General features: G+C 39.4%; 2 protein-coding genes across 2 annotated transcripts; both read right to left on the bottom strand.

Annotated features, from left to right (window-relative positions):
• Positions 1-3,941: 3,941 nt before the first annotated feature.
• Positions 3,942-8,261, bottom strand: tax1bp3 (Tax1 (human T-cell leukemia virus type I) binding protein 3). The gene is made up of 4 exons (XM_019897099.1): positions 8,059-8,261; positions 6,613-6,732; positions 5,081-5,158; positions 3,942-4,960 (listed from the first exon to the last, which is right to left on the bottom strand). The coding sequence occupies exons 1-4, from the start codon at positions 8,095-8,097 to the stop codon at positions 4,802-4,804; spliced, it is 396 nt and encodes a 131-aa protein (XP_019752658.1). The 5' UTR covers positions 8,098-8,261; the 3' UTR covers positions 3,942-4,801.
• Positions 8,262-8,962: 701 nt separating this feature from the next.
• On the bottom strand, positions 8,963-13,486 carry hsh2d (hematopoietic SH2 domain containing). The gene is made up of 6 exons (XM_019897098.1): positions 13,395-13,486; positions 12,970-13,109; positions 11,271-11,360; positions 10,584-10,749; positions 9,623-9,751; positions 8,963-9,544 (listed from the first exon to the last, which is right to left on the bottom strand). Exons 2-6 carry the CDS (start codon positions 13,086-13,088, stop codon positions 9,251-9,253), a joined length of 798 nt encoding a protein of 265 aa, XP_019752657.1. The 5' UTR covers positions 13,089-13,109; positions 13,395-13,486; the 3' UTR covers positions 8,963-9,250.
• Positions 13,487-15,117: the final 1,631 nt, after the last annotated feature.

A 15,117-nucleotide genomic window follows, 5' to 3' on the forward strand; every position in this document is an offset into this window, starting at 1 on the left:
TTTTTTGTTCATTAATTGGAAACACTTAGTTATGGTGCTGCAGGAGGAGAATGCCCGTGAAAACACAGTCCTGTAGTCATTGCTATGACAACATGCATCTGCTCATGAATTTGTAACCCTTTGGCACCCAGCCTGATGCCCTCACGCCCACTCAGCATGCTGGCGCAATTCATATGCAACGTTGGCTTCTATTCAACGACAGGAAATTACACCGCCTTTGGCCCGTTTTTTTTTTTTTTAATTCATAATCCTCACATTAAATCTGACCATCAGAGACACAAATGTTCGTTCATTTGAATAGTTAAATTTAAGAGCTTAAATTTAAACAGTTCCCTGTGCATTTTACAATGACAAAAATCACAGGTGAAGACGATTCGAAATTAACAACATACAAATAATTACATATAACAAATACATATTACAAATAATATGTAGTATTATTTGTTCTCAACAACGTCTATTTATATTTGTGCACTCCAATAATTTACTGTTTTTATTATCCCTCGCAAAATATTCAAATTTTCTCCAAAACAATTCATGGTGATATTTATTAAAATTGTCAGTATGGCCTGACAGTACTGCATGAGTGAAATGATCGATTTTCTGCTCGGCGGGAAAGTTTGTCACCTCTTTTTTATTTTTAATTGGTTGAACATCGCTCCAAAAAATTAATATTAAAATAATAACATCTCGCGTAATATTTAACACTCTGTTACAAATAAGTTGTGTTAAAAACGTAGCAGATATGGCTAACATTAGCTTGTTTACATTCTCAAAAAAAAAAATAATGGTAGGAAAAATGTAACAAAAGTAGTGAAAAAGTACTGTATGTGCCACGTATATACATATGTGGATAAAAATATTGGTACCATTTTCACAAAATAATATTAAATATTTTCAATTAATTTTGAATTTTTTTATTGTAAAAAATACTAACAACTAACAAATTAAAATCAGGTATTGATTTATTTTTTGCAGTTGACCTGAATTATTATAAAAGTGACCAAATTAAAAGGCCTGGACAAAAATGATGGTACTCTCAACATACTATTTTTGTTGTGCAACACTTTGAGGCGATCACTCTAACGATTCAAGACAACCTGTGCCAGATGCAGCAAAGCAGCCCCATTACATGATTGATCTGCTTCATAATGGTGCCTGACACATGCCTACCATTTAGGTTCTTGCATATTTTCTTTCAGAAGTGGGGTCCATCCAAGCCACTGTCGGAGTTGCCTCTGAGCAATTGCAGGTTGGTGATGAAAGAACTACCTCAGACACAGACATTTTTGGTTGACAAATATTTTATTCTGGCCATGGCCAAATACAGATGATGTCAAGGTTATTACAGTCTCTTGAAATTTTTCCTCCCCCAACTTTCCAAATCGTTTGCACCTCCCTGATAGGGATCAGCCACATACCGTAAGGCATGAATCTCTAATGTTACTTGTTGCAGTATGTCTGCACACAAAGATTCACCAATTCACTGAGACTACAGATAATCAGCACTCACACACTTCATAGTTAAAGAGAACCAATGCAATATCGGAGTTACAGTATTCTATATTGCCATACACCTCAAGGGCTAGTAGTGATACTAGTGCAACCCAGGAGTTTACTAGAAAGGTTTGAAAATACCAGGAGGCCAAAAGGCGCGCTACTAATGGAACACAGGTGGTTCTACGAGCCCGCTGAAACCTATTACAAGGACATGAAGGATATTGAATGTATCTGAATGTAAAAACGGTGGTCTCCCCCTATGTTCTACACTGGTGTAGGACCAAACTGATATGAAGATATCGCATCGCCATGGCAACACAATTATCTTGCCACATAACGTGGGAGGAACTCGCCATGTATGATCCCCATTTAGACGGATATAATTATTCACAGGCCTGCAGGAGGCAACGCTTCTCTTTGTGCTCTGCCAAAGCACATTTGAGTGTAACAATCCCATCAAGCTGTTTACAAATGCTTTACACGAGTCATAGAATTTTCTGTCAATCTACTGATTCGCAGAGTCACCTTTGGGGCCATGGTAACAAAATAATGAGTGGCAGTCCTCGTTGCCAAATTCTGATTGACTTCAGCACACATGATGTCGCGTAATGAAGTCACAAGGCCACTTGAAGCAAGTCCATTAGTTACCTAGAAACTCCAAGAGTTGTGCTATTTGTGACAACAAACTCAGACATTGGGAGTCGGAGCCATGGAGCCATGTTTGTACAGCTTCTTTATTGTCTCATCACGTCGTGTAATAGTATTAGGATGCCCAGGCGAGTGGAATGGAGCGTGCTTCCCTTCGACCCAGGACACACACACACACACACACACACGCACACGCACACGCACACACACACACGACAGTACGCAACCCGTTTGCTGTTTTCAAGCTAATTATTGTAAATAAGATGAGAAATATGATAACATATGAACAGGACACTGAAAACAAAGTAAACACACAAAAAAAGAAGCCAACTACCCCAAAGCACATCTAACTATTTCAAGGCACCGCTCAAGGAAAAGGCTACCAACTAAAATATAGCACTGAGTCACATTTCATTCCCTGTGTCTTGTAAAATGTAAAACATCTGGATTAGTACAATCAAATGCCAAACATCTGAGCTGTGAGCCAATTTCATCCAAAATCCGAAAGCAGACAATGAGAATTGATATGCCAAAGCAATGCGTCCCAGGTGGAGAGAATTCAAAGTTATATTTTTAACAAACAAAAATAAATAAATAAAGGGATTCCATCATACTGGTCACCAATAGGATTAGCAACCAAATTATGATTAGGACACACATGCAAGCATTAACACTCCAAATAATATAAAAATATACACACACACACAAATAAGGTACGAAGATGGTTTCAGCTGGAAAGTTGATGCAACATGTGGAAAAAAATTACTACAGAGTATGAAAAATACTCTGGAATATTTGACCGGCCGTTCTGGAAACTCCAGAAGTTCCCAATGGCCACCACGCCCCTGAACAAGGGGGAAAACCTGCACCCGTATTGATGAGTTAAAGGTAGCAAGTAATGGGTTCCCAGGTTATTGGTCTGCAGCCCGCCAGATCCAATCTGCTGGGTGAAAATAATTAACCCGACCTTGAGTAAAAGTAACAGCTCAAAATCCACAGTTACTCAGCGAGTGAGTTATAACCCAGGGTTTTTTAGTGCGTAGCAATCGCTGCCATCAAATGATCACTTATTCAACATTCCTAGAAAATCACAATTTCCAATCGCTGTTGAGCTAATTTTAGAACAGGTCGGCGGGCATCTCGTGTGGCGACCCCTGCTTTCGAGTCTTCACTGAAACTAAAATCCATGGTTTTGACAACTCCACATACGGATTCAAACGCAGAACCGCACAATTCTGAAGCAAACATGTCAGTCACGACGCCAGCATAATTCAAAGACATTTCAATGGGGAATGCATGGTAGCTGGCAAAAAAAACACAAATTATCAGTTGGAGCTTTCATATATTCCAAACAATGTCCAACATCTAATAGCACTAAATTCCTGAGCTCAACTTCCCATGGAAAGTTTCTGGAAATTTACCAGAGCTGTTCAGCCCCTTTCAAAAGAGCGAGTGAAAAAAAAGAATCAAAATACATAAGACCATTTGTACCATGAAAATTGTGCTTCAGCACCACAGCAACAAAAGCACATTTCCATGCATTTCTGCTTTTACTTTGACAACCGTTGCGAGCACTCGCACGTACAAATTACAACCAAACACAATTTCTTTTTTCTGTCGTCGTAGGTGTTCGTTTCTCACCACCGCCAGATGACTTTTGACTAAATTATGGATGTACACTCACCAGTCACGACGACTAAGCACACTTGTACAGTCTACTGTATTATGAAATCCAACCCAAGAAATGTTACAAAAAATCTCGCTCTCACTTATGACTGACACTTTTTAAGAGCTGTATTCATTTCATTTATTATTGTGGTTGTCATTTGCAGTGGTGAAGAATTTGTGAGCACTTCATTACAGATACCTACAACCAAAGTAATAAAAGCTATTAATTAGGGATGTTTGATACCACTTTTTTTTTTCAGACCGATACCAGTAAGGTGTATTCACTCAAGGACTTACCGATACCATGTACCGATACTGCTACGACTAGACAAATAATACAATTTCAATTAACACATACACGGATGTCCTTTTGACACACGATGAATTCCTTAATTTCAATGTGTGAAAATGACGTAAGAAATGAACAGGCAAAAATGAAAGTGACATAACAGTACATTCTAAAATAAAAGTAGATCGAAAAGGCGTAGAAAGAAGTAAAACAAGAGTTGGAGAAACCAAAACAAATGATGATTTGCTTTGTGTGTCAAACAGCCGCATGTGTAGACCCAACTACTGGCAAAGGGGACCTACTCAATGCAAAAAAACAAATGTTGACGTTATCTGTGGCTGGTATCGGCAACCTTTACGAGTACCTAATACCTTGAAATAAGGCCGGTATTGATACTAACCCATCCCTGGTATTAATTAGAATAAAAATCACACATGCGGGTACAAAATAACGCTGGTAAGATAGAGATTTCATTCAGAGTCGGTTCAAAATGGTGCGTTGTGTGTACCAAAAATGTATCTCTCTTCTTCAATGCTACAAAAATATGTGCATTCGCAGTGTTTTGGCTTTTTTTTTGGGGAGTGGGTGTGGAATAAAAATACATCTTCCTCTTGTCCAGTGACTTGATGGAATGAAGGGACTCAAAACGGGCCATCCGTGTGATCGCTTGTGCTATTTGGTGGTGGCAGGAAGGCCTCAGTGCGGCTTCCGGATGTGCTGGCCCCCCATTGAATTTTTCACAGCGTCCTCCAGTGACTTTCTGGTGACCAGAAGCCGCACCACGTCCTCTTTCTTCTTGGTTAGTCTTTTACGCGCCTGGTCGTGAGTCACCATGGTCATGTCCCAACCGTTTACCTGCAAACACCAACAATGTAGATTTGCTTCTAATTGTCTTCTGGTATGTACAACAACAGTGGGGAGCGTCTGTGATGAGCACGCGTTCACATTGCGTCATCTAGTGGAGGATTCAAGCACCTGCATAATTTTGTCTCCCATCATCAGGCCGGCCATGTCTGCTGGTCCGTTTGGTGTTATTCTGGTCACATAGATGCCCTAAAAAAATGTAAATGGTTAATTAATAAAGTGAAATACTAAAGTAAATTAATTCACAGCAAAGAGTACAAAAAAAAAAATTCTGAGTCAAATCTATTCAGTCAACAGAAAATACTTTTCAACAGTCGAAGGCATTTTTAAAGCAATATTTTACCACACTTTTGTGTTTTAAGTTAAACGCTGTAAATATGAAGCCATAAAAAGAATTAATAGTCAAGGTGACTTACTTCTTTGAATAAAAGATTGTTTAATTCACATAACTTCTGGTGTGTGCGATGTTCTTCCCATGTTCTGAGATTGCTCACTTCAGCCAAAGAAAAAAAGCAAAATGCACAGCCTGTGATGCGTAAGCCTCTGAGGTACGCCGAAAAGGACTTGCTGGATATCACGTCTGACATGGCGGAACGCTGTTTTGTTTGTGGGACTCAACTCAAAATTCTTTTTTTTTTTTTTTCTGTGGGACATTTCCTGAGCTCTTCATAGTTTTGGAGCATTTTCTATAACGCTAAGATGCTACAAGATGGAACCAAAGCCCTGGCAAATAGGAAAATAGTAATTGTTGCCATGGAGCTATGTTGAAGAGATTAATCTTGACTGAGATATGAAGATCTTTGTAGGTCGGGGAGTTGCAAAGTTGAGCCTGGGTTGTTAGCGGAATTAACAGTCTTTGCTTTCTGCGTGAGTTTTTGCTCTGCCAGATCCAAAGCCAGAACTTCAAAGCTGCTAGGCAGACACACCAACCTCTCATCCAATTAGACGCCTTCAGAAATATTATAAAGTAATAATGATAATAAAAGCAATAAACAGTGTGCAATGTGAACCAACACTACTGCCAATTTTACATGCAAACTTGTGTCAACCTGTAGCCATCTTATATCATCCTATGACATCATCATTGTAAGTCATCCGAGGCCTTCCGTGATGTGTTCAGGCATGATGTTAACATCTCACCATACTCTTTGTTTCAAGATGTGGGGAAATGCAATGTGCAGCTCAATGACACGTTGTTAGCAACTTAAAATATAGCTTTTTTTCCCCATTAGACAAGGCCTGACTGAATGAAGCTCCTTCGCCCCACTTTAACATGGTTCCTTGGCACCAAAATGCCACGCGTTTTTTCATTTTAGACATGCTTAGTAATCATCTGGAGGACTAGTATTTAAACTTTATTTTAGTCACATAATTCTGAATAATACCCTTGAGAAAAATTTGGGGCTGCTAGACCCACCTGCAAATTTCATTTGCTAGTTCAACTTCATCATTCAACTTCATCCCCTCAGTGCCTTTCACATAAAACTGTGACACAGGAAAAGGCAAAAATATGAACAAATAAATAACGTGGCTTTTCCAGGCACTTAATCAGGGTAGAATGTTGTATTTGATCTTCCTCACTATCAGAACACTAAAACAACACAGTACATGTATCATTTAACACCTAAAAAGAGTGCACTTACTTTATCACTCTTGTCCTCTGAGAAGGGGTTCTGACCAGGATCCTGGTCGATCCCTCCTCCGATGCTGAAACCCAAGATGAGATTGTCTCCCTGTCGTAACTTCTGGATCTCAATCCTTTGCTGTTTGGTAGAACAAAACAGAAAATATGTGGTATTTAACAAAGAAATGGTACTCCAATCAGCAAAAATACACACATGCAGAACAAAAGGTCGATTTGAGAGACGGGATTCCCCTTTGGGACAGAAGCAGAGTGTCAGTGGTTTTGACAGTGAAAAACAGCTGCAGGCAGGATGACTGCCATTGAGGGGTCGCTCATCAACACAAAGGCTTCCTCTGTGTGTGTGTGTGTGTGTGTGTGTGTGTGTGTGTGTGTGTGTGTGTGTGTGTGTGTGGAGTAAGACAACATTCCTTCAGTGGTGCAGCTGATACAATTAGATCTAAAGAGGCCTGGAGTGCTGCCTGGAAGTCATTCAGTCAATGAGGTGTTGCGAGTCACTTTTAAGAACCTCAAAACGTTATAAGTCAACCCAAGTCAATCATTTTATTGTGTTTATTCGATCCAAAATATTTGTGCTTTATAAATAGAGAATATATATATTTTTTTTGTATATAACTTGTTCTCTTCAGGGTTGCAGGTGAGCTGGAGCCTCAGCCAGGACACTCAAAACAACCAACCATTCACATCGATGAACAAGAGCCTTTATTGAACCTCATGTTTTTGATTTTGTCATGTATGCCATATTGAAAACCTAAAATTCAAACCACAAACCTCAAATCTGTGGGAGATGTGCTGGTCACTAGTCCACCATGCTACCCACAAAGCTATTTACTCCTGTACTGAAGGGTCCATGTGCAATTTAGCAGGAAATACATTTGATGAATGGAAGGTAAAAATGAATGAATGGAGCACATAAATTACTATGTCAGAATTTATGTCATTGGCGATGACGAGGTTCCAACTGTATACTGCACTGTTATGTGGCTTCTAGTGCATCTGGTCGTAATTAAGATAATTCCAACGGCAAGTGAAGGCACCGCACTTCTATGGAACCTTGGAAGACACGTCATCGACGGTAACGCCCATTGAGCTATCAACAACCATTTGGCAAACGTTAATCTAAATTGCCACATTTTAAATGTTTACTTGGAAAATGAAATGATGAATGAATCAAATAACTATTACAACGCTTTGCGTCACCCCCTCGCTGATGTGTTCAAGTGCCCACCCAACAAAGAGAGTCACCTTCCGTTACGATAGCTAGCTGGAGAAAAATTGTGCGAAAAATGTGTCAGTGAATACTAGATCGGGAATGTTAATGAGTGATATAAGCTTTAACTACAGGCAATGGACAATGAAAATATTATCTTTCATAGAACTTCGCATTAGAATGTGGACAATGGAGTAATGTTGAGCGTCCCAATCCCACTCCGTAACTTCAACTCACCACAACAGCAGTCATCGGCTGTCCGGGGATAAAAGACATTTTGTCGCTGGCGTGATAAGGAATTCAACGACAGCAACAATAACAACTTGAAGGAAATGTTGGAGAGGGAGAAAAAGAAATCCAAAGTGGGGCAACTTCCTTGATGACTACTACTACATTAGTTACAGCAGGGCTGATCCCTTGCTGAAAAACTGGGCGCGGCCTTAACTAGCCCGGTGCATTATGGTTAATGAAGTTGTTGAGCCACACTGTTCCAACCAGTAGTCACAGCACGCACAGAAGGACTCAGGTAGCAAAATAAAAATATTGTTCGGAACATGCCTAAAATGTCTACAACCTGCATTAAACAGCAGCAGATATTTTGAAAATTTTCATTGTTGTAATATTTTATTGTGACAAATAAAATAATCCATACAATAATCCAATATAATGTAGAATATTACTTAAAGCATGTTGACCGTGGGCAGGTCAGTCTCCCTGAAAACAAAGTTCTGAGTTCAAATCTCAGGTTACATTTCAATGTTGTCCTCGTGCATCTTTTTTTGTTGTTGTTTTTGTTGCTGTTTTTTAAAAAAAATATATTTTTTGAGGGCAATCGTCGCTTCCTTCCACATTCCAAAAAACATTCATGTTTGCCTTTCTAAATTGTCCATTCGTGCGAGCATGAATGCTTGTTTGTGTTTATAGGTGCTCTGCAGCTGTATGGCGACCAGTCCAGGATGTCGTCTACTCTAACCTAAAGTCAGGTGCGAGCGCAGTAAAACGATTTTACTCCAAAAAGTTTAACATCATTATAAGCCACTGAAACATTATGCAAAGTTTGATCATTAACACTCCGCTTAGATTTGGTGGGGGGGAAGCAAAATAATGATACAGTTTGAATGTATATCACATAACATTTAAATAAATTCCTCAATAAATGATTAAAAACAAAAAGCTCTTCAAGAATAAATGCAAACTCAATGAACGTAAAACTTAAAATACAATTAACTTAACTGTTCAAGCAGCGATTCCTTCATGTACAGCTAGAGGGAGCCGATATACCACGAGTGGTACACACAATCACGCTGACAATTGCTGGTGGAGAAAATGGATGCATGGATGGATTGCGCATTCACATTAATCGGGTTTTGCCTCTCTCAGAGGGTCGATCTCCAATCCGGTAAATAATCCTGTTGCTGTGTTTTCTCCGTCATGCTTCTTTTGTTTGGTAACCGGGTGCGAAAGGAGGAGGTGGTGAGTACTCTTGCGGTAGGTTCTCGCCCTCATCGTCGTCGTAAGGGGAGAGCACAGCGTCGAACAGCTGCTCCCAGGACATCTCCTGCAGCTCTTCAGTCTTAGTGTTCGTCTCATTGTGGTGGTCAACGATGGGAGCGGGGGTCACCTCCTTGTTGGGGGGCGTGAGCACATTCTTAGAAGGAGTTTCGAGAGGTTTCACGGGCATCGTGTTGTCAGTGATGTATCGCTTCCTGGTCTTTGGAACGGGCTTTAGAATAGGAACAAAAAAAAGACAGAAATGTAATTATTTGAAGCATAACAGAATTCATGGTCAAATGATTCTAACCATGGCTGGACGTGCATGGTTGCGGGACTCATCATTATTGTGATATTCTTGATTTTCTTTCGATGTCACATGACTCGTGCTGGACTGCACAGAACTGTTGCCGCTGTATTTCTTCCATACATTTGAGGCCTAAAGTCAAAGCAGAAGAATAAATCAACATAAGCTTCAACAGTGAATACTAAGTATTACACCAAACAATTTTGAAGGTTCCAACCAAATCTGCCCCTTAACATGTTTCAGATTCAGACTTCATAATGAAACTTTTGATTCGTATACAAATTGTTGGGTCTCCGGAGTGACTGCTGTGAAATTAACCAAATAAATCTTTTTTCATCTGCCTATTTAAAAAGGAATTTCTGTGGGTGAGCTGTTCTACACTTCCACCTCAATGTTGTGTGGATATTAGGACTAATTTATATGATGACGGATTAAGCTAAGATTGCTAACATCGATTAGCGCACAATCTATTTATATTGCTTATGATCCCCACGAGAGCCATTTGAAGTGGCTCTGATTAACCCCAAATTAAGATTAGCTGTTCTGGTAGGCTCTTCCTGTTTTTTTTTTTTTTTGTTTTTTTTTTTGTTTTGTTTTGTTTTGTTTTTGCCACACCCGTCAGCAAAGCCAGCAGTGTTGTGTTAGTGGACCAGAATAAAATCTCCCAGACACGTGGGAAAATGTTTTTAAGGGGCAATGAAATCAAGGTTGAACTTTCTGGCCTTAATTCCAAGTGGTATGTTTGGCACAAACAAAACATTCCTCGTCACCAAAGAACACCATACCTACAGTGAAAGACTGTGGTGGAAGCATCATGCTTTGAGGCTGTTTTGGGTCTTTTTATGAACACTTCCAAAAAGCACTCAGTGTGAGCGCAAAACCTTCACGCTTTAGCTAGAGAGCAAAAAAAAACCCGTCAGCAAAAGCCTACCAGAACACCAAGTGATTGCTCAGGATTGCTCACCCGTCCACAAGAGAAAGTCAGCACCTCGTTGTGGGCCGCGATGGGGACCTTTCGGTGAAAGTCCACCAGTTGTTGCAAACTAGAGTGGCACTTTCTCTCACCCACAATGGTGCAAGAGCCGTCCTCCTTGGCATCAATCATGAAATGTCTGAAGCGACCCTCGGCACTGAGGCGGGCGCGGAAGAGAAAGAGTGTGAGACTTTGTGCGACTGCACTCCAAAAAACGGTTTTAAGAAAACATAAAATCAGTCATGAAAATAGGAATATTGAATTTAATTTCAGCATATCATAGCTCATGGATAAACAGATGGCCCAATGAGACACAGACACGAACGGTTGGGGTTAAATTAGACTAACGTCGATAACACAGGAAACTTTGACTTAACAAGATTCCTTACATACGATACCTAACCTAATAAAAACCCCAAAACGTCGATGTATGGGATGTCCTTAACGAGTGTATTTAAACTTCCTGCACTGAAAGAATTCTGGTCTGGAAAAAAAAAATCTCAATAAAAGTTAGAATACCGAAAGGGGGGAACAATGCTTGAGGCATGTGAAATGCCTTTATAAATGCCTGGTAAGGAGACAGACTAAGAACAAGTATGTTTTAGCTTGATTTGATCAATTTTACTTTAGCAAAAAAAAAAAAAAAAAATTACCGCATCCCCCCAAAAAAAACCTCACCGATATGAGAGCGTGTAGCCAACTCTGCTCTCGCTGACTCTGATAAGGAAGGAGCCTGGAGGCTTGGATACGAGAAGATCTTCGGCAGCCCTGCACACAAACATAAAGACGAGCTTCATTAACATAAAAAGTCATCTATTGGATGTCAGTGGTTTTCAAACTGAGGTTCTTGACCACACAGGGGTCCGGGAGCTGTACCTATAAATATTCATGCTCCTGGTCATTACTGTATAAGAAAAATAGGTAGCTTTTTAATTCCCATGGCATGTAAGGGTGCACATAGCAGTTAGTTACATTCAATAGGTGTTCGGATTATGCTATTATGATTAAAAGTGTAGCGATGCACTGGGAGTGATGAATATGAGGCAAATGGAACTTACGACATGACCGTGGTGAACAACAACTGCCTACCGGTCAGACAAGAAAGGCTTGATGAATACTGATTACAATCATCTATCCAGACATGAGTGATGATGGTTCCGTGTTTGAAACATTGTGGAACAGGATCAGTTCAAATTTTACCGCCACAGCCCAAAACATGTCTTCATTCTGTCTCGTGCATTTTTATAAGATCCAATTCACAAGTTTTGACTTTTTTGTTTGTTTGATTTTGTACTATCCACATTTACAAAACAAAATTATGTTTATATTTTTGTAATCAGTTTTCATATTGTCCTGAAGAAATTCAGGACACAGGCAAAAAGGCAAAACCCATGTGACACAAAACATACGCAACCTCATGATGACAACAACTAAGTGTTTATAGTTACTATGAACCAGCACAAGAATAACCTTGGGTAGTGATGAGCCACATACTGCTTCACCAAGTCTAAAAACTTTATTTGTTGACAGGTAGCAGACTCTTGAGCTGAAGTGAATTAGAAGTCAACATTTCTTTCTTTGTAGTATTCTACTTCAACACCCTGTTACAACAATATTGCAGTCCTTAACAATATTTAACAAAATGTTTATTATCATGGTAGTTTGTGGTGCTGTCTGAATCATACTGAGAGAGCTGTTTCTACCGTGTCGGTCATCTATTTAGCGACCTGCCATCTATTTTTTTTCTTCTCAAAAAATGTGAAATACCTTGTAATTATTAATGTTTCTCATTTAATTTTCAAAAAATCTATTATCCGACCCGCTTACCATCACGAGGTTCGCAAGCATGTTGGTATTTTCGTTCAGTAGTTTGGGTACAGCCTGAACAACCGCAAGGCACAAACATTCACGCTCACACTTATGCCTAAGAACAATTTAGAATGTTGAATTTTTGGGGAGTGTGGAAGGAAACCAAAGTACCCGGACAAAACCCACACAGTCATGGGGACAATATGCAAACTCCACACAAGAATCTTGGAGCCCGGAATCAAACCCTGGACCTGTGCACTGTGAGACAGGTGTGCTAACCAGTTGCTCACCATGCTGCCCCCTTTTTTTTTTTTTTTAATCATATGACGAATATTCATAACTTTAAAAAAGTAAATAAACAATAGAATAAAAATTTGGATGAATAGTTCATGATTAAACAATTTTACATATTTTTCATCCACATCTTAACTCCCCCCCCAACCCCCCCACCATACCCAATCCATGATTGACCTAATTTAGAGCAAAAACAGTTTTCCCACCCCAGCTTTCAGGTCTGTTTCTGTTTTGTTAAATGTTCACAAAATGGCCTGCATGAGCAGTGACTTACTTCCTGCTAATTCTCCAATAGAACCATTCGGGAACAACTCCATTTTGGATCCAAGTGGGTTGGGAGGCCCCAAACCAGGTATTATTCTGCTGTTGTGATAGCTGACTGAGCTCGGTCATATTCTGAAAGGCCTAATGAGTCTGTGGAGAAATCAGAGAGAAATGAACTTCGAGATCTTTTTTCCTTTGGCACAAAGTGAGTGACAAAACCAGTGTGTTCTCACAACAATTGTATCGTGCGGGGGTGTTGCTCACACAAAATATGAAATTCTACAAAAACAGCAATATATGGCTACATACTGCTCTAAAGCCAAATCAACCTTAAGTGGACCACATTATTATTCAAATCATTTTCACTCCACGAATCACACATCAAATTAATTGGAGATATTTAGAAATCTCTCCAAGCCAAATAAAGTAACTTACCCTCACTGGTAAAGCCTTTGGTTGGAAAATGACAGGCCAGCTCAACACACCTGAACAAACCAGTCCTGGCGGGGGGCGGGGCACAAATGAATCATGCGGAACAATGAGGTCATACCCAACATTGTCATGTTTGGAAAAAAAAAATCAGACTGTCCAACTTCAACAAAAGAGGAGAAAAGAAACAACCGTGAGACAAATACAAATGTACTTGGAGGAAAAAACGTTTTTGTTTGTTTTTTTGCTTCATTGTATGGTTTAAAATTTGGTTCGTTTTACTGTATGTGACCTGGTGAATCTAAAACAAAAAAGTGTTCATTTTTGGGTTGTTCTTAACTATTTCATTATTTTCATTTTAGAATAAAATCTCCACCGAACTTGCTATTTTATTTCACTGCAACTGGGTCTACAAGCTTTTCTTTTCGCCAAATCCCTTGATAACAGTAATGGGGCACGAGACTTAGATGCTGGGCTAAACGCCATTAGAAGCTGCAACACGCACACACAGACAGATATTTAGGAACAAAATTCAAGCCCTCTCCCAACCCTTCCCGCATTAAATTGTAATAATTTACTCGCAACCGTCAATTCTGTTCATTTGATAGCAATTCTCTTGGCTGTACTCATTCCAGCACGTATATTTTGATATTAAATTATTTCTCAAGCCAATCAGATTTCAGCCTCTACGCGTTGCCATGTCAATCTAATCTGCTCAGCAGTGCTGACCGATGTAATTTAAAGTACATCACAATGGGATCTTGACACAATAACATCAGGACATCCACATTTAATAATCAGCATTTCCGTTGACGTATTTCATTAAAATTACTTAATGTTTTGGCAATGTTATCGGATAAACAATGATCGTGACGATGATGATGTTGATTGTGACACCTGGCTTTTTTGTGGTCCTGAAAAAAAACACTAAAAGTTTATCTTGGTGTCTATAAATTCGTACTGTGGGGTATGATTAGCATAAATTGTATCCTTGAGGGACAGTAAATTAACTCTCGGTGCCGTTGTTGACACATGACAGTTGACTACTTTTTTTAGCTTTGAGTTGTCGCCAAGAGAACCAGTTTGAAAGGTTTTACTGCCACTCATGTTTTACTGCCCTGTAACAAAATTCCTCTTTCATTCATTCTGAGCCCAAATACACATGGGCATGTTTCCCCTACCCACCCAACACAATGGTTTATTGTATTTTAAAATACAGATGTCAGTCAAATTGTGTAGCAGCCGAAAAAGACACGATGCCACACGTATAGCAAATCTGAGTGTGTACCGATTGTGAAAGCAAAACTGGTCTTCAAAGATTGAGGGAACCTTTTTATCAGCAGGATGTCTCCGAATTTCCATTGTTCATCAAAACACCTGTAATGAGAGAATAGGAAGAAATTACCATGCTTCAAATAACAGAGGAACTTAAAAAAAACACACCCAAAAACGTTTTAATTTAATGATATAGAAGCAAAAATGGTAGATCACGTGATGATTTGACACATATCATACAAGCACGCAATATTTTAGTCTTGATTTTTTTTTCTAGGTTGGCTATCAATGTCTTCAAATTCCTCCGCAATGGCTGCCTTGCTGTTGTTTGTACTGTAGTATTGATTCGTTTGCGTGTATACTGCTGCTGTGATAATTTTCTCTGAAGCATGACTCCTCTAAGTGAGATGCATCTTGAGTCTCTGATGAAAGGCCTTGCAGTCAGTCATTTTTT

The sequence above is a fragment of the Hippocampus comes genome, unplaced genomic scaffold (genome assembly GCF_001891065.2).
Source record: "Hippocampus comes isolate QL1 unplaced genomic scaffold, H_comes_QL1_v1.1 scaffold22, whole genome shotgun sequence".
Classification (NCBI taxonomy): Eukaryota; Metazoa; Chordata; class Actinopteri; order Syngnathiformes; family Syngnathidae; genus Hippocampus; species Hippocampus comes.